This window comes from Vulpes vulpes, chromosome 1 (assembly GCF_048418805.1).
Source record: "Vulpes vulpes isolate BD-2025 chromosome 1, VulVul3, whole genome shotgun sequence".
NCBI lineage: Eukaryota > Metazoa > Chordata > Mammalia > Carnivora > Canidae > Vulpes > Vulpes vulpes.
Genome location: NC_132780.1, coordinates 34,174,905 through 34,195,643, shown reverse-complemented (window position 1 = coordinate 34,195,643; position 20,739 = coordinate 34,174,905). Strand labels below are relative to the sequence as shown.

The window sequence follows — 20,739 nt, the reverse complement described above, 5'->3', positions numbered from 1 at the left end:
TCTGCTCAGTTAAACATGAGCAGACACCTAAAAATCAGCAGAGGACTGAAGAATGTCTTTAATATACAAGATAAAGATCAAACAAATAAGGCACTAACAAAGAAAACAACTTGGAGGAAAAATAAACTACAAAAATGAAAAGAAAGCTTCAAAATAAAACAATTTTTAAAATCCTCAGAGAGATAAGCCATGGTTCTGAATCCCAGAAACAAGTTAAGAATACTGTTTAAAACAGAACATTCAGACAACATAAAAGATCCCTTACAAATTAAAAACATGAGAGCAAAACTGAAGCACTCAATAGGAAATGTTACAGGTTCAAGTGAAGCAATCTCCCAAAAAGTAGAGCATAAAGCAAAGAAAATAGGAGAAAAACATATAAAATATCACAAAATATCATATACATTTATACTCCTTTTTTTTTAAGAGAGAGAGAGAGATTGCAAGAAGTGAGAGGCAGAGAGAGGAGAGAGAGAAAATTTTAAGCAGGCTTTATGTTCAGCATGAAGCCTGATGGGGGGCTTGATCTCAATCCTAAGATCACGACCTGAGCTGAAATCAAGAGTTCGACACATAACCAACTGAGCCACCCAGGAGTGCCCTAAATTTATATTTATATATAAATATTTTGAATGGAAAACATGAAAGCTTAAATTTTATCATAAAACATTGTACCAAATAGTCTAGGAAGGCCAACATCTGAATAATGGGAGTTTCAGGGGGACCTGGCTGGCTTGGTTGGTAGAACATGTGTCTCTTGATCTTGGCATTGTGAGTTTGAACCCCACATTGGGCATAGAGATTACTTAAAAGAAAAGAAGAGGAAAATAAGAAAACATGAATAATGGGAGTTTTAAAAGAATAGAGAAAATGAATGAGAAAAAAAATCAAAGAAATAATTAATGGAAATTTCCTAGACTCAAATACATGAGTTTCTAGCTTGAAAGGCTCATTATATGCACATAAAAATGGATGCACACCAAGGTGTATCACTGAACTATCAAAACTATGGAGAGAACAGAAACTCATTAAATACTTTCAGAGTGTTTCAAGTCACATACATTCAAAACCCATAATAATACAAACACTGAAGATTGATCTAAACAAAAATATACTATTACTGTATTAAAAGGATGAGTATCTGGGAAATAAACAAGTATATGGTGGAAAAGAAAAACAATTCCTATCTTCCAATGTGGAAGGAATTATTTCATTATCCTCTGGCCTCTATTGATGTTGAGAATTTTACTGACACTATAGTTGCTCCTTCGTAGGTCATCTCTATTCTCTGGCTACTTTTAGGTTTTACTCCTTGTCTTTGGTGTCCTGTAGTGTCTCTGGGATTTCTAACAATCCCAGTGAAGATTTGATGGCTTCTTCTGGGATCCTTTAGGAATCAATGTACAGTACTATGATTGTCTGTGGGGCTAGTTAATATCCCTGAACACAAAAATTATATCCATAAAGATAAACCACTGGAGACATAGAAGAGTCTTTGGCTGAAATGCAAATATGTAACTTTCTGAAAGGAGACTATGGGTTTTGCCCAGGAAAAATATCTAGAGAATGATTGCCGAGTAGAACATGAGCTATTGCCCGGAGATAAAAGATGAGATAAATATGCCCTAGATTTTCCAGAAAAATAAAACCAGTTGGGCCCAGGGAATTCTTCCAGGAATTATTAAGAAGCAGCTGAATGAGCTCTGTAACCCCTATTATCACCTCAACCTCTGCCCCATACTCCCTTCCATGTCCAGTCTCCAGGTTAGGGAGACAATCCTTCCTATAATTTGGGTGTTGCTGGGGAAGGATGAGTATTGTGACTTTTCCCTCTTCTTTCCCTGGGAGAGAAAAGGGATGTGGCTGTTTTTCCAAATCTCACTAATGTGAAATGGGATCCAAACATTATTCTCAAAGATTCAGAGCATCTTATCAACAGTTTATTCCTTAGTTTGCTTTTGTTTATACAGTGGGCTTGCTGATCTGTGCCCTGTTCCTATATGTGCAGGGGGAAAATAAATGGAAAGAGATGACAGGGCAGAGAGAATGCAGATCTGTACTCTCACTACTTGGTGGGGCAAAGCTGTATAAGTTGCCTATGAGTCCACATGTATCCAGGCTTGAGCTGACTTGCTAATACCCCACCCAAGAGGGTAACCAATCAATCAAGGACTGTAGCAGCAGGAGGCTTTGGGGTGTTTCACTGTGGACCAAAGCAGGGGGCAGATGTAAAGGCCAAGTCTGAATGGATATCCCAGGTCAGGAGATGGGTCTAGACTCCCATATAAAAACAGGGCCCTTGAACAGCTATACCTTTAGTAACCAGCATGGTAGACAACCTCAGTTCAGAGAGATATGAATGTGAATGTGTTCAATGTTTGTCCACTTGCTGCCTTCAACCATTCTTTTTTTGAACCTCCCTTGGCTATTCTTTAGTGACATCTTATGTAGATTCTATTCTGGTCACTTGCACATATAGAAAAGTACATCACCAGACAGCTAGTATTTAGACATGTGCCACAGAAAGGGGAATGCTATCTGAGAGGAGACTACAGTGGTACCAGTTAGGTGAACATTCCTTCTTTTCTTCATCCATCTTCCCTACCCCTGCTATGCAAGAACTAAAACTAGAGGAAAAAGAGAGAAGAAAGAGTGAATGTGTAGACTATGCCCTTTCCCCACTCCAAAACCCCCAGGCAGAAGCTTCACTGGTGGCATGGGGCATGAACACAAGAATTCAACTGGATATGCAATTGAATTGGATGGGACTTTTTGGTTGTAGAAATAGGCTTGGGGATGAGCTTCCAGGAACAACACGCACAATCATACCACAGAAACGACTTGCTGAGGAAATGCCATCTTCGGCCTACACATTGGGAACTTGACTGCATTAGACCTATTGCAATTGTTAATGCCTCCCCAAAGCCAGATTCCACTGCCAACACCCAAGCCAATAGAACCAAAGCACTGAAGAGAGCTTATCACTGCTGTTGGTCTTGCAGGAATTAAAATCTTGCATAGATGCATCTGATTAGTTGAGTCTGGGTCACATGATTTTATTCTTGGTGAAAAGAAGGTGGGAATTTGAGTTCTGAGTTCTGTAATGGAGAGGAAGAACATATAACATGGAAATTCTCTATATTCAGAAAAGCTTTTTCAGAATAGAAGTCACTGCAAATGTAACACACGTCCACCATAGCTAATACTGTTTAAAATATAATTGATTAACCACTCACGCCTATTAGAATGGCTACTATGAAAAAATTTTTTTAAAGTGTTGGCAAAGATATGGAAAAACTAACACTTGTGCATTGTTGGTGGGAATAAAAAAAAAGTATAGCTACTAAGAGAAACAGTATGGCAGTTCTTCTAAATGGAAACAGAATTACCATATGTTTCAGCAACTCTACTTCAAACTATACATGCAGAAGAGTTGAAAGGAGGGACTCAAGGAGATACTTGCACATCAGTGTTTCCAGAAACATTATTCACCAAAGCCAAAAAGTAGAAACAGCCCAAATGTCCACCAATAGATAAATGAAGAAATAAAATGTGTTATGTACACAAAATGGAATATTTTATAGAATATTTATTTTATTCTATACAAAATAGAATATTCTGTAGAATAAACTAGCTTCAAAAAGAAATGAAATTCTGCTACATGCTACCATGGAAATAAAGAATGACTTCTCTTGTGTCTTTGGTGTGAGACCTCTCATTCAGCAACAGGTAGGCTGTACCAATATTATGTGTGAGAACTGAGTGTTCAGACTTCATTGCCTAAGAAGCAAGGTAATAAAATGATACTCTTGCAGTCAGTGGTCAGTGCAGCATATATATTGAAAAACTGGTCCACTTAACCCTCATCTCTCATCAAGTGTCCCCGTTTGGATGGAAGTCTGCAACTCTAAAAGTCCTTGAGCAATGAGAAAAAAGATTTAAAATCAAGAATAGCAGAATGTGCATGTATTAACCGCAAAAATAACAAAAGCTAGTTTTCTTTTGCAAATGGTTTGCCGACTTTTCTCAAGCTTTAAAGAAAAACCAATTATTAACAAATGCATAAATCAAGGAGAGAGCAACCAAATAATAATTAGCCCAGGAAGCTGGATCCAAATATTCCCTGATCTCCGATTGGCCTTGAGCAAATCACTTAAGCTCTCTACTCTACAGCTTCCCTGACTCTGGGAGGATAATCAGAGCTTCTCCACAGAGGGGTTGGGAAATTCTCTGAATTCACTGTTGTCAAGTAAATCCATGGCATGCAGATACCCAGGGAAGCCATTTTGTTCCTTTCAAATTTATAGAAATTCTATAAAACAGTATATTGAGCAAGAATCATCAAGTGTTCGTTTGGGGAACATAAAGTGCTCCAAATAAAATAGAAACTTTATGTATAACTGGAGTTTTCTTTGTTATGGCTTTAAGAAGTCAAAACACATTGGTTGCCAGTTGCAATCCAATTTCACATTGTCCCTTGCCTCTTGTTGTCCTGGTGACTTGCTGTATCAAATGCTGAGGAGAGGAAGTAGTTGAGCAAAGGGGCAAGAGGGCCAGTCTTTTCCTGTCTTGCTAGAGCTCTTGTTTTGTTTCCTGATCTTGCTCATCCTTGTGCAATTAAGTTGCAATGCTGAATCCAAATATATGCTCCTTGAGAACCTCTCATGTGCATGATTTATAAAGATTGCTCTGGAGTTGAAGCAAGCTATCTGGACTCTTTAGATACCTTACAATAAAAGGAAAATAATAAATTTATCAGAAGGACTTTTAGGATTAAATACTTTTTCAAGGATCCAAAGCTAATTAAGAGGACAATATACAAAAGAAGATGACCTTTTCCATGTAAGCTAAAAATACACCATCATTAATGATTGTGTAATTAATGATTGTGTTGTAGGCAAGAAAAGACAGTGAGCAATTCTAGTTAAGGTCAGCATTTCACTTAAGATCATGGAATGGGAGACGGTGTAGTTCATGTTTTAAGTAGTTAAAATATTTTTACAAAGACATTCTTTAAAAACAAACATGAACATTAAAAATAAATGAATATGCTCTAAAGCAATAAGCTTTCACTTAGACTTTGGAGTCATATTACAGATTTATCTTGCCTATGGCAGCTAAAGATAATTTGAAAATATTTGTCAGAGAGAAAGAATTATAGTGCTGACTACATCTAACTTACTACATCCCCTCTCTCTAGTAGTTAGGTGGCTTTTTATTATATTACCCTGTTTATGTTGATGACAAACCAAAACAAACTCAGCCTTTGTGGTGGTGGGGGGGCGGCGGGGAATGCTATTTTTCTTGAGCAAAATTATATTATAATAATGTGCTGACAAATTAAAAACAACTATTCTGAGTAGTGAATGCATAAGGAGACTCTAGACCAAAGGATTTGGAACAGTAATGACATAAAGGAAATATTCTGATCTCTTTTTCCTAAAAACTCAGCTAAAGTTCCAAGTAGTTTTCATTCAACAGTTCCAAATACCTTTCAACAATGTCACTCCAAAAATGAAATGAGGGAAAACAAAGAGACATCTGAATGCCCAGTCTGACTCCATTAGAAACGCATGGGTAATTTGTGTGATTAACAAGTCCTTGTTCATTAAGCCCAAGTGCTTCTGGCCCTGCCTGATGGTCGAGGTGTGAACTCTGTTCCAGGAGCTGCGGTGGTAAAACTCCTCTACTACAGTGTCAAGAGCATGGGGTTCAGTGTCTGACGGCCTGGGTTCAAATCTTAGCTCTGCCACCCAGCAGCTCTGTAACTTGAGACAAGTTCCTTAATGTCTCTGAACCTCAATTTCTTCTGTAAATGAGGGAAAGTAACAGTTACTGTCTCCTAGGATGAAACAAGATGAGCATCTGAAGCATACAGAGCAGTCCCAACACATAATAAGCATTCAATGAATTTTAACTATCTTCTGATTTTTGCTACAAGCTTGGATGGTTTAGCAACATTAAGTGTGTAACTCAACTCATTATTTAAAGATTATTTAGGCAGAGGGATGCCCTTATTTATAAGCAAATGAAAAATTTAGTAGAATTTAAGGATTTCTTTTAGGTGCCCAGACGACTTTCTTATATAAATTAGAATCACAGGGAACCCCAAAATTCCAAAAGAAGAAGGAGAAGAAACCATGATGTGATCCTTAGCCCTGGCAAAGCAGTTTCACAGAGGGAGAGAACATGGGAGGGTCCATAGTGCATCAGTCCTCGAATCAGAAAGTACATGGATTTGGTTCCTTTCTTGGTCACTATGGTGGGTTGCATGCTGGCCCCCCAAAACATATGCCTAATTCTTAAGCCTCAGTACTCATGGATGTGAGCTTACTTGGAAATAAGGTCTTTGCAGATGTAATTAAATTAAGGCTCTTGAGATGAGATCATCGTATAGGTAATGGTAGGCCCTAAATTCAATGATGAGTATCCTTATGAAAGAAAAGGAGAAGACAGACACACCCAGAGGGGAAGCCCACAGGAAGATGGAGGCAGAGATTGGAGTGATGTGTCTATAAGACCAGGAGTGCCAAGAAATGTGACTGGCCACCAGGCACTAGGAGACAGGCATGGACACAGAATGGGTTTTCTTTCAGAGCCTCAAGAATGAATCAACTCTATTAACCTTGATTTTGGACTTCTGGTCTCCATCAAGAGTGCAAGAATAAATTCCTGTTGTTTTAACTCATTCTTTTATAGGAATTTATTACAGCAGACCAATATAGTCAGGAAGTTGGAGAGTTAGTGCACCCATCTGAGGACTAATGACATCAAGTATATAGAGGCACCAGGACATCACAGGTGCTCCACAAATGTTAGTTGAAAACATTCTCTCTCTTTATCTTCACAACAAGCCAGTTTTGTTTTGTAAGTTAAGTATTATCTTCATTTTCTGCTGAGGAAACCGGTTCTTTTAAAAGTTGACCAAACAGCCCCAGGCTAGGTGAGTAAATGGCAAGTTTTCTGGCTCCAATGCTTACACCTTCTCAAACACACCAGTTTGTCCTCTTTCTTGCCTACATAATTTTGTCATAATTCTCTGTTACTTACTGCACATGTCACCGTGAGTGAACTGCCATGTATACTGTGTATCCATAAAATAAAATATCATCTGAGGACGTAAGAGAGGAGACCGTAAAAGTGGAGCGTAAGAAGGAAGTCTAAAGAAAGTATACAAAATCAAAAAGGCAGATCACTTATTAAGAAGTTTACTAAGTTAAAGTGTTTTGTTCTAAGTTATAAATCCTTTGGGCTCATTAAGCATCCCTGTAATAGTGTTGAACTGTTCGATGTAGTTAAGTAGCCGGAGATTGAGTCAGAATTACTATGCTAAGGTAGCTAGTAAGTGCATTCAAATAAGTTAATTATATCTAAAAAAGCTCTTCATCTATCTACTGCCCACGGTTGTTTTGAGATTTACTACGCTATCAAAAGTGGGACTCAAGCAACCTAATGAAATCCACTATTTATGCCTGTAATCACAGCAGTGGTATTTCAAGGCCATCTCATTAGTGGAAATATTTGCAGTCAACCTATTTGGGATGCCCTTGGAAGAGAAATGCACCAAGCATATCAAAAGGGCATAATTCTCTTTCAGAACAGGGCTTTATTTATCAATATATTGGAGTAAGTACCAACACTAGATTACTGTAACTGCTTCATTTTCCACCACCACTCCCCACCCCACCTCATCCCCCACCCCGCCACCCCACTGAAAACCACAGAGATGTCAGGTCATTTAAGAATCTCCTGAGTTCAGAGTGAAATAACACAAACTTGTAAATTGTGCTTTGTGTTGTGAGAGAATAAACAATACAGGGAAAATTAGAAACGAAGATTATCGTCTCTCCTTTTCTAATTGGTAGCTTTCTTTTTTTTTTTTTTTAATATATATTTTTTATTATTTATTTATGATAGTCACAGAGAGAGAGAGAGAGAGGCAGGGACACAGGCAGAGGGAGAAGCAGGCTCCATGCACCGGGAGCCCGACGTGGGACTCGATCCCGGGTCTCCAGGATCGCGCCCCGGGACAAAGGCAGGCGCCAAACCGCTGCGCCACCCAGGGAGCCCTAATTGGTAGCTTTCAATTAGTTAATACAGTTACCATCCACAAAACTGTTTAGCTGTATTACCGAATTTTGACTTAAGAAATGAGGATTTATAAAGTACTTGCCCCTAGGGATGTCCCAGGACTTCTGGAGGTAATGCTCAGAGGCTGTTTCCTGGGACTGTGTTCCTGAATTCAGATGAAGGTTCTGATAAACACTACATCTTTTGTTTATCCTGTGACTAAACCCTCTTTTCCTGCGACACGACCCCTACCCACTAAACCCTCTTTTCCTGTGACATAATCCACTAACAAGTTCAGCATCTCCCATGCCCAAGACTGGCTGGCTGGCTCACCTCATTGGAACACTGAGACTTGGTCTTCATTCTAGTGTCCTGGTTGAGAGCATGGGCTTCAGTTCTCTCTTCCACTGTTTACTTCCAGGAAACAGCCAGTCATTCTTTAGGTCATCCTTTCTTCATCTGTGAAATGGGAGAATAATGGCAACTGTCTCTCGGAGCTGTTAAAGGAAAGCCACATAAACCACTTAGAACTCTGGCTGGCACACAACATTCGCTCCCTTCGTGGCCAACATCAGCCATAGAGGTGGTGTGCTGGGCACCAGTATCCAGGGATGGATGTGACACCCTCCCTGGGGATCTCACAGTCCAGCTGAGGGGCAGAGATGAGAGTAACTCACTACAACGCTCTGACTGAGACCTACAAATGTAAAGCACATAGAAGGCCCTGTCTAATTTGCTGTGTGTTCTGCTGGGAGTCCTGAAATGCCCCAGAACTTCACAGGATAGCGAGAACTCTGGCAGGCTCTCGAAAGATACATGAAACTTCCCCTTCAGTTGAATGATCTAACATCACACACATCCAGTAATTTAGTATTGTTATCAGTGACACTACATAGCATAATTCTGCTACACGGAAGAGCCGGGGCATGCTCACCTTACCCTCTCTAGTGCTGTGCTGCTCATGTGCAGGCATAGGAGATTAAAAATTATAGCTTTATTCTGTCTACGTGTATGTGACAAGTGCCACATTGTTTTTTTTTTTTTTTTCACATTGTTTTTCTCAGCCCAGGTCAGCTGACAAACTGTCCCAAAGGTTTTGAGTTGTCAATCAATTCACATCAGATTAGCACTTTGAGAGCTGTCATGGCTTTCCTTCGGGAAGGGTCACAGAGAATTCCCTTTTGGCTTGAGAAAATGTTAGCATGGGTATAATATTACCAAAGTGCATCTCTAAAAACTGAGAGAGTTTCCCTCTTTGCTTTGGTTACTGGGAAGCCGGGAGACAAACTGACTGACAATAGTAACCATATAGAGCCATGTGCTACTCTTTTCTCATGTTTCAAATTTTTAACTGTATCTGACATCTTTGTGATTTATTTAATTTAGATGGCATGCACTTTTGAAGCAAGTTCAGATCCTCTCTGGATGAAAAGAAAAAGAATATATTTTTAGAATGCTCAAATTATGCCTAAGTAATAGAGTGGTACCCTCAAAGAGTTAACCCCCTTCCAAAGGGCTTTGTTTACTCCCAGATAGATTACTCATTGGCAGATGAAGCATGAAGTTCCCAACTGTCAAACACCAGAGGGATATGTTTCTGCAGGGGGAAAAAAAAGAGCACCTTAGTAAAACTTTCTCTTGAAAGAAAAAAAGAGCATTCAGATGTATTTTCTAGAGCAAACTGCCCATCTAGTGCTAAACTAGCTAAGGACATATTTGAAGGATGGTGGCTGTGAGAGGCCAACGGAAATTCTGAAATCAGTGAGCTGGAGCAGCTCCACCAGCTGGTCCAACTGGACAGCCACCAGGACCACTTCTAACAGAGGCTCACAGAAGACAAACTGTGACAGTGGAAAGAACTGGCAAATTAGGAGAGATGTACATGCACATGTGCATGTGTGCACGTGCACACACTCAACACAAACCAATAACCCCATAGTGTTTGTACAAGAAGGCTACTTTTAGGAGTGTTTTTCATTTTTTAGAGAGAGAGAGAGAGAGAGCAGTGGGGAGGGGTAGTGGGAGAGAAAGAATCTCTTGTAGGCTCCACCCTCAGCATGGAGCTGGACCTGGGGATGAATCTCATGACCCTGAGATCATGACCTGAGTTGAAATCAAGAGTCGGGTGCTTCACTGACTGAGCCACCCAGGTGCTTCATGAATATTTTTTAAATGGACAGTTTACTCCAGAATTACTACTGGGATAAACATGAAATTCTAGTTGATTCCTGTGATCAGGGAAAGTTATTTATATCATGACTCACCAAAATGAGGAGGCCATGAGGGGAGAGAGATTGATGTAGATCTCTCCAGACACAGGTTACATACCACTTCTATAGCTCTTTTCACACACATCCCATGCACGTAACTGTACTTCTGCTAGTATGTTACGTATATTAACTCCTTTGGCCCTCCTAAGAAACAGGTTCTAGGTTTTTTCACTTCTGCTGTCAGGAGCTAGAGAAGTTAACTAACTTACTCAGTATACACAAGTGTCAATGGTAGCTGGGCTTCCATCCCAGCTCTGGGTAACTCCTTTGTAGATTATGCAATGTCTATGCAGCTATATGAGTCAGGGAGCAGTAGGTAGAAGGAAGACCTAGGAGGCCAACGAGGAAAAATATATTTGGGAAAGCATGCTTTGCTGGCACAAAAGAGATCAATCCTACACCATCTTCCCCTATTAATAAAACTACTTGTAGCCTTGATGAAAATGTCATATGATCTAGGTCGGATGCTAGCCTGGAAAGATGTCTTTGTCTGCTTACTTAGAAAATGGTAGGTTTCAACAGAGACAATTTTAATGCCTGTGCACTGAGGGGTCCTATTCTTGACTTGCACGAGTTACAGGCCACACCTGCAGGATACCACATCAGGATGAAAAGCTAACAATTCACTCAGGAACAGGAATTTAGCTTCATGATCAAAACTTCTGAGTTTTGGAAACATCTGGATGTCTGATATTGACAGACACAGCCTCAGCCACACTTGCTATTTTGCTTGGTACATGCCCCTGCATGAATCATACCAGAGCTAAAAACAGGGAGCAATAGAAGACAAAGCAACACAAGCCTGAGTAAAGCCAAAGTCTTTCCACCATCAATTACAACAGGGGTGGAGCTCTGTGGGCTTCAGCTGGGACCCACAGTTTGGGGCTGAGACCAAAGGGATGGTGGAAGCCAGAGGTGCCACTAAAAGAGATGATCAGAGAGGGGAGATGAATGCTATCCCAAAGGAGCAGATGTGGGAGGAGAGTGCAGAATTCAGAGCCAAGAAACAGATAAGAAGCAAAAGCAGGCTGGAATGTAAGGTGGGAGGGCTGGATCCTGAGAACTCTCTCTGAAGGCCTGCTCTGGCTGGACATGGCTGGAGAAGGCACTGTCTGTGACTTAGTGAGGTGCTGCATGGTGAATTTCATTCATTCAGGTTGAGGGGCAAAGAGGCTTAAGCACATATGTTACTCATACTATAAAATGTTCTTGCTAAAAAGTGATATCAGTAATCAGCTTTCCTTCTGGCTTTTGCTTTTCAGTGGGAACAGGGAATGAACCAAATATGGTCCATATAACATGAACAAAGGGCTGCGAATAGGATTTTCTCTCATTTATAATTAATAACTTAAGATCAACAACAGTAACAGCAGCTAACATTTATGGGAACGTGTCAGGCATTATATGGATGATTTCATTCCATTCTTGCAATAACCCCAAGAGGTAGATGTTATCATCCCCATTTCACAGATCAAGAAACTGAGACTAGGAGAGGTTGAATAGCTTGCCCACCACCCACAGCCAGGGCCCTTTCTGAGAAAGAGAATTCTGCACTCTTAGGCAGTAGTGTCTCTGACACTGGCCACAGCAACCATTTTCTAGATATGTCTCCTGAAGCAAAGGAAACAAATCAAAAATAAATGCCTGGGACTATATCAAAATAAAAAGCTTCTTCACAGTGAAGGAAACAATCAATAAAACTAAAAGTCAACCTACTAAATGGGAGAAGATACTTGCAAATGACATAAAGGGTTAGTATCCAAAGTATATAAAGAACTTATACAACTCAACACCCAAAAACCAAGTAATCCAAATAAAAAATGAGCAGAAGACATAAAGAGACATCCAGATGGTTGACAGACACATGGATGATGATCACTCATCATCAAGGACATGCAAATCAAAACCACAATGAGGTTATCACCTCACATCTGTCAGGACAGCTAAATCAAAAACACAAGAAACAACAAATGCTGATGAGGATGTGAAGAAAAAGGAACCTTTTGCACTATTGGTAGGAATGTGAGCTGGTGTAGCCACTGTGGAGAACAGCATGGAGGTTCCTTATAAAGTTAAATATAGAACTACCATATGATTCAGTAATCCCACTGCTGGGTATTTACCCCCAAAATACAAAAACACTAATTCAAAGACATACATGTACCCCTATGTTTATACCAGCATTATTTTCAACAGCCAAATTATGGAAGCAGCCCAAATGTCCATTGATAAATGAATGGATAAAGATGTGGCATGTATATGTGTGTGTGTGTGTGTGTGTGTATGTGTGTGTATATACACACAATGGAATAGTACTCAGCCATAAAAAGAATGAAATTTTGTCATTTGCAACAACACAGATAGAGCTAGAGAATATCATGCTAATTGAAATGTCAATCAGAGAAAGACAAATACCATGTGATTTCATTCATAGGTGGAATTTAAGAAACAAAACAAATAAGCAAAGGGGAAGAGAGTGAAAGGGAGAGAAAGGGGCAAACCAAGAATCAGATTCTTAACTAGAGAGAACAAAATGGTGGTTACCAAAGGGGAGTAGGTGGGCAAATGGGTGAAATGGGTGATGGGGATGAAGGGGGGCACTTACTGTGATGAGTACTGGATGTTGTATGAAGTGTTGAATCACTATAATGTACACCTGACACTATATATTAAGTATACTGGAATTAAAATTTATTTAGAAAAAAAATCCCGTACTCTTAAATCACTGTGTTCATGATCTCTAGGTTGTGATATCAAAGCCCTTTCAATTACAGTATCATATTTGGTCTTTTCAACAGCTCTGGAAGCAGGCCTGGTTTCCAACCTCAGCTTAGTTCCTGCCTAGCTGTGCTACCTTAGTTCTCTTAAACACTCTAAACTAAGTTTTTACCAGCTGGAAAGGGAGGATAATGATGGCATTCAACCACCCACAGGGCCGTTGTGAGGAACGGATGCACCAAGGGATGTGCAGCTGTGCCCAGCCCAGAGTGGAAGCTATGGAAATGCCCACTCTGTTGATGAGCAGAGCAGGGACTTCCATGCCAAGTTACAGGTAAGCAGAGGGAAGCTCAGGGAGGTGAAGGGGCTCACTTAAGAAGACCCCATGTCGGGCAAGGGCAGAATAGGGAGCTAAACCCACATCATGTGGTGAGAAGTCCAGCATCCTTTCCCCTGAAGCTTCTTGGCCCCATGTTGTTCATGACACCACTTCATGGCAGTAAGTGTGTCTTGCTTTCCCAGGGGATCCTGGCAGCTGCTGTAACAAGCAACTCTGGTGCAGGTGCACTTTAGCTCAGTAAAGACATCTGGATGCCCTTCATGGCAGCTTTGAAAGGAAATTTTCCCTGTTCTGTTGGCACGACTGTACAACAGGTTTGGAAAACTGCAATTCAGAGCACTTCTGCTGCTGATTCCCCTAAACAGAGACATGTGTTTGGCATGTTGCCCGAGGACCCAGTGGTGTCTATTGAACTATAGGCTATGTTGTGGTTCAGATGATGAGGATTTAACTGATGATCCTCACCCCAAAGATATATGGGGGATACATTTCTATCCAGTGTAATGTTTTGGGGGAGGGAGAGGTTGTGGGAAGGAAACAACTCTCAGATAAAGAAACGCAAGGCCCAATTTCTTCCAAAGAATTTATAATGAGCCGGTTTATGAGTCATCTGCATCTGAAAATGAGCACATTTCCTTCATGATGGAATCCCGTGGCACCAGCCTTAAACAAAATTGTGAAATAGGCACCGTTTGCTACTTATATCAACCTTTGCACTCTTGTTCTGCCCTCTAAAGCCCCTTTCCCTGTCCTCACTTACACAGCGGGGCCAGCCTCCCAGCCTACCTCTGGGACAGGATCCTCTTTTCCTATGCCTTATTCTCCATCCTAATGTAACTGCTTGCAACTCAGGGCCAGGAGGAAAGCAAACTGAGTGGGATTTGTTCACACTCAGTTGTTAGTAAGGGACGGCCTTCCCAAGGTACTCACAGCTGATGAACTGTTAACGTTGCACGTGGTAAATTGTAGAAAAGTTTTCATCAGGCTCTGAACCAGTTTATCTTTGCAAGAATGAATCATGACATTGATTTCAAAATCCCAACCTCAATACATATTTAATCACCGACCCACTGAAAAAATATTTGACTATCCACAATATGACAGATGCTGTGCTGGGGATTAACTGGTGAGTGAGAAGGAATCCATGCTCATAGGACAACCTACAGCTTCCACTAGGGGCATAAACTCCTTACCTGGGCTGCACTTGGTCTGCAGCTCTGGAAATGTCAGAGGAAAAGAAGGAAGGAGACAGGGAGGAGGAGAAGGAGGAGAAGGAGGAAGAGAAAGAGGATTCCAAGGCCAATAAGGCAAAGGCTTCAACTCCAGTTTGTCAGAAGCCTCTCCATTCCCACTGGTTTTATCCCCCATTACCTGCCTGTCCCCAGAGGACCTGGAGTTTACTAACCTGTTCTAGGAAGATAGTCTTATTATCTTATAATACATATCAGTACCAATATTATTTTATAATATTGAAAATGTTTATTAAGATAGCAAATTTAGTGACAAAACTTGAAAATGCAAAATTGGGAAATGGGCTTCCTTAGAACAGAAAGTTAACAAAAAGGTAGCTATGTTTGGTCCATTTGTCCCATCTTTGATCCCTGCTAAAATACATAGGCTATAAATTAGGAGACCTAGATTCTAGCTCTCCCTCTGTGTTACTTATAAGCTGTTACCTCAGACAAGTTATTTCACCTCTCTGAGCCTGTTTCCTTAACTATAAAAAGACAGGATCGGATTTGATAATTTTTAAAGTCTCTTTTTGGTCAAATACTGTTCAAATGCTTTGATTCTTCCCTGATCTTACAGACTTCAGTGAGATTTTAATACAGGAATTTGGCAAAGTTAACTGGTTACATGAGTCAGGAAGCCATCTCAAAGAAACACAAAATAAAGGTTGTCAGAGAAAGCAGCAGACTTTCATTTCCTGGGTAAAATGCTTCCTTTAGAACCAAAGAACGTCCATGCATTAATTCCTGTGACAAAGAAGGGAATTATAGAAGAGTAAATATCAATGAAAAGCTATAGTGGATGATACATAGGACACTTCTATAGGTAAAGATTTATAGGTGGTTGATGTTTTTTGGAACCAAAAGTGAAACTAAAGTTCAGAAGTATTTTAAAAGTTATCCTTTATGTTTCAGATCTCAGGATTGCCAAATAAAAATATGGCTTGCTTTATCAGGCTGCAATAGCAGCTCTCCAAGAGGACTATTCCCTTTTTGTGGCTTAGGACAGAGGTTCAGTCTCGGGTGCTGAGCATGGAAAGGAGGAATCAGTGTACCACTCTATGCCTTGCCAGAGGGTTGGCAAGGCTATGGCTAGGGAGAGAGACTTGGAAGTTTCTTCAAGTGAGTGGCTGTTTCGAGGGAAATAAGAATGATAAGCATGCTCAGTGAAGTTTACAGGTGACATGTCCCAACTGGTGAAACAACAGTACAAGATACCACAGCTGGTGAACTGGTTGTAAAGGGACCAATGCTTAACCCCCAGGTGTTGGCCGGCTCATTGTCCACTACCTCTCCACACACTGCCATCAGCGGCACCATGTATGGAGGAAAGAGAGTGAAAGGAATAATTAGTTTCCTTAAACACTAGTTACTAGGGATTGCAGAAGTTACTACCAGGGCAGGAAGGGTACTTTTGTCATGGCCAGGGGTCAACTGGTTGAGAGGACAGAACTGAGGAATCCCTAACCTGATTCTGAGACCAATAAGATGTGCCACTGATGTGGAGAGCAAAGGCAAAGGCAAAAAATTAAATTTCCTTACAACTTACAGCCCATTGAAAAGTCCTTGAAAAAAAATAAAAAATAAAATAAAAAAGAATAGTCCTTGAGACTATCCTCTAGGATCTCACTGCCTCAATATTAATATTTTAGCTTAACATTAGCCCAACCTCCAGGATCCTGTAAGTCTCCTTTACCATATAAAAACTTTCTTGGAAACTTCCTTTATCTCTACCCACCAAGATATATGTTAGCAATCACTCTCTAAGCACATCGCGCTGATAGACATCTGAAGGGTCTCATGACTAAAGTTTTATTAGTAGTAAATGATATTTTCCCAACAATACCAGCCTCGTCAAGGTCCTGGAAATCTTGCTTCTGAATTCCTTAGGCACTTATGCTATTCCCTCATCCCTTTCCAATTCGAAAGTATATAATCAGCCACCCCTCAGACCCCAGAGCAGCTCTTTCTGCCCATGGGTTCTGTCCCCGTGCTTTAGTAAAACTACTCTTTTTTTTGCACCAAAGACACCTCAAGAATTCTTTCTTGACTTAACTCCCAAACCCCAACATTTTCACATCAGCTACTAGTTTAGGTCTCAATCAATTCCTAAGTGTCCCTGGGTCCCAGTTGATGGAAATCCCAACAGTCCAAGCTGCTAGAATGACATTAGCTATGACTATGAGGAAATTCAATTCTACATAGATAAATACTCACCCTCCCTTTCTCCCTACCTTCTTATTGCTGCCCATCCCCACCTCCCAAATCTCTCTGCCCTGACGAATAGATTGTCCCTATTTGTAGTAGAAACAAAGGAGGACTCTATCATATGACAAGAGGTCCACATCAGATTTTGCTACCTGACCCAGTTTGACCAGTTATGTCCCATCTGAGTCCTAGCTCTCATTGTACTGTTGCATGTTCTGAGACAAATCAATCTTGGGAGCAGGGGGTGCTCAGGTTCCTCATCTACAAAATGGATTAGCTACCTCCAGATCCCTAACTACAAAATTTCCAGGATGTAGGCACATATTTTTGATCTTACAAGCAGCCAGAAGCTTCCAAAGACACTTGTCACTGTTTATTAGCTGTATATACAAGACAGTAAACAAAATGAAAGGTAAAGTTACATGCTTTTAAAATGTTAATTCTGTTCTTGCAATATATCCTAAACATTTCACTTTATTCTGCCCTCACTATCAATTACAGATGTGAGGACACGGGAAACATCAGAAGTCCTGGTCGATAACCAGAAAAGAACAAAATCGGCCACAGAGGGAAATCAATGCCGGGTTCACCAGCAATCAGCAAATGTAGCTGCTTCTACATTGACAAAACTGGAATGGAACCAAAACCAGGATGGGCCAGTTTTGCAACACAGAACAAGCCATGGGCCAGCCATGGATATCAGAGGTTGCTATTTTGACCCTTCACCCATTTTTCTATCTATTCATCTTTCTATTCATTTTCTTCTTTCCTTGACAACCTAAAGTAGCTTATCTAAATTATAAAGCAAGCTCACAAAATGTTCAAACATGTCTCTGCTATTAAGGCAGGTTACTAAGGGATACAAGTAGCAGTGAAAAACATTGCAACACCAGACGTGATATTCTTTCTTTTTGGACAGTCCCACATTAGTCCACATTTGGAACGCCAGCCACACATAGTCAAAATCAAGATGAGGGAAATGCCCATAAAGAACCAGTTACAAGGAAAAATACTGATGAAAGTAGTCATGTGTGCATGGATAGATACTGATTCCCCTTTCTAGAGAAGAAGAAGAGAGAGAAAAAAAAAACAGAAAGAGCCATTAAGTATCCTCCTAGTATATTCCTTAAGTCTCTCATCAGAAATGCTAGTTCAATGTTTACTATTTGTCTTATGTACAAACTGATACATCATTCTGTGGATTTGAGAAATTAAAAAATATATGGGCTAGAAAACCCCTTAGGCCCAGATTCCCATTTGGGCACAGATGTAAAGCTTAAAGAACTGAGTGGCCAGGGGTTGTGCATTTCATATGCACAGAGAATGGCCAACCTTGTCCCCTTGCCAGGGTCAATGGTCCAACTTTTCCCCCAGGTACTGCATCTATCTCAGACACATGAGCAAAAGGGAAAATCCACACAGAAGTTATTTGTTCCACAAGGAGCAGCAGATGTGATACAACTTTATAATTGTAATGATTTTGCCACAGCCCTGGACTTCTGGCCAGAAGAGGCAGTCTTAGAAATGCTGTTGCCTCCCTGCTTTGGCAAAGAACCTAAAATCACCACCCCCACCTCCCATGCACACTGTTAAAGATGGGGCACCTCTAGATGAGCCATTCTAATTCTGCAGCTTGCTAACTGGAAGGATACAGCCCTTTCCCCATCCTTGCAGTTCTCAGCTATACTGGTACCTACACCAGCTCCTTGTGCCAAGTTCAGAGTTATTGCATGCTCATTGAATAATTACTATGTGTCTAGCTTGATAGCTTAGCCACCTGCCAGCCCTAACTGCACATTACAACCACCTGGGAAGCTTTACAAAAAAAGAGAACATGCCAGCATCCAGTCTCTGAGAGATTCTGACTTGATTGGTCTGGAGTGGGACTCCGGCAGCAGTATTGTTAAGGGCTCTCCTGGTGTTTGTAATGTGCAACCAGGGCTGAGACACCCCTGAGCTAGGTATTGGAAATCCAGAAATGAACGTGGCACGGTCTCTTCCCGCTAATAGAGCGTGCATCTTTGGTTTATTTGTAACTGGCACTAACATTCCTCCTTGGGTAAAGCAATCACCAGCTTGGGCTTTGTCGACACTGTTTGTACAGGACAGAAATCATTCTGGTGAGAAGTATGTACTCTCCGCTAGCCAAATAAATGGCCCCGCGTGGTTATTTTAGAATTTCTCAGATTTGTTTCACTGAGTGTTTCTTACAGTTTCCTCTCACAACAGAGGTGGTGCAGGAGACGCTGGTGGCCGTTCCCTCCTAACCAAAGCTCTCCCGGTGCTTAGAGCTAGTGCAAGCAACTGACACGAAGACACATGCCATCAATCTTGACTCAGCCCAAGTAACCCAGCAGAACCGATCACAAACAGAACATAAATTTTGTCACAGGAGACATGCCTAGTGAGGTGCTAGGACTCAACTGTTTATAAAACATTACTTCAAATACTATTCTTAATCACATGGGAGAGATTAAAAATATCCCCTATTATGCTTTTGCCCCTTACACCTTTCTCTGAGCAGGAGTCAGTGATATTTTCCACCAGCTCAGAGTCTGGCTAGTCAAGACCAGTGTAGGAAACATCCCAGGTGTGTTGGCACAACTGGCCAGAGGGAGCCTATATCCAAGGGGTGCTGGTGTACCTTTGGGATGCCCAGAGGGCAGATAGGGTGGGCATTTCCTGTCTATTTCCCCCTCTGTCCCAACCACCTTCATTACGGCCTCCGACTTTGTCTACGTGAACCGATGGCTGCCTCAGTGGCCTTGTTTGCATTTAAGTTCTCTGCTGGTTAGAATCCCACCCCTAAGCCCCACCTGCTTGCCCTCAGCCTCTACCCTAGGACCACTGGCTAGTGAAAGCAAACCCCAGATTGGAGCCCAAATTAGCAATTTGGGGACAAAGGTTCTTAATCAGTCTTCCTATACTCCCCCTACCCCAACCGCCCACTCGGGACCGAACTCATACAAAGAGATCCACCTGCAACTGGGGAAGAGATTTTGTCTCCATCCCTCTCATGGAGACTCACCCCTAATGTTCATGTGGTCCAGAGCAGCAAAACAACTGATACTCTCACACTGTAAGTGCAACTATTTAAAAGTTACCAGTAATGATGTATTAACTGTTAAATAGAATACATTCTATCCTCCTGACTTGACAAATACATACTTTCATACTGAAATGTTTATTCTTTCCTCTTCAGCTATTTAACTGAACTCCATTTGTAGCATTTTTCTACCTTTATCATTATTTCAACCTGGACTCATTCTCAATGGCATAAAATATTAAAATAATTTATGCCAAGTACACAAATCTTGGATATATTTTTATCAAAAATTTAAGTTACATTAAAAAAATAAATTTGTTCATGCTTTTGAAAGTTTATTTCTTCTCACATGTTCAAAAAGTTCTGTTAAGATTTAAGGTAAAATAAAAATTATAACTAATGAATGGCAAAATGAGGCATTAAATAATGCTGAAATTACAAAATTTGCTCTTTTGAATCCTTCTCTAAATCTTAATAAATATTTTAACAAAATTTAAAAAGCCCACATATTCAATATTCTAGGATTCAATATCAATATCAATCTAGTTGGTGAGGTAAAGAATCAGTACCATACTTCACACATGTGATGCTTCTACTTACATACATATAAATTTAACAGATATAGTAATTTTTTTTTTTACTATTTCCAATCATTCAACTGCCATGTGCAACTGTTGCAAATACTATAGTAATTTGTGACTATCTCTGGCACAACACAAAGAAAAGCAAGAAAACGAACATTTGGCACTACTGGCAAATGATAAATAAGAATTTATTGTATTCAGGCTGTCTGAGAGGAAGCATCTGACAAGTTAATTTTTCTTTTCTTTCACTAAGTGCTTCTGCCATTCAAATTCT

The 20,739-nt window shown here is 40.5% G+C and overlaps 1 protein-coding gene and 1 long non-coding RNA gene across 2 annotated transcripts in view; one reads left to right on the top strand and one right to left on the bottom strand.

Moving 5' to 3' along the window:
- Positions 1–20,201, top strand: part of LOC140599426 (uncharacterized) — a 34,621-nt gene extending 14,420 nt beyond the window's left edge. Inside the window, exons 2-3 of the long non-coding RNA XR_012002327.1 lie at positions 13,274–13,392; positions 17,337–20,201. This is a non-coding gene — a long non-coding RNA (uncharacterized lncRNA). The remainder of the gene's footprint in view (positions 1–13,273; positions 13,393–17,336) is intronic.
- Positions 8,465–20,739, bottom strand: part of CFAP95 (cilia and flagella associated protein 95) — a 185,264-nt gene continuing 172,989 nt past the window's right edge. The window contains exon 6 of the mRNA XM_072762383.1: positions 8,465–8,567. Within this exon, the coding sequence (XP_072618484.1) occupies positions 8,526–8,567 (42 nt within the window). The 3' untranslated portion in view covers positions 8,465–8,525. The remainder of the gene's footprint in view (positions 8,568–20,739) is intronic.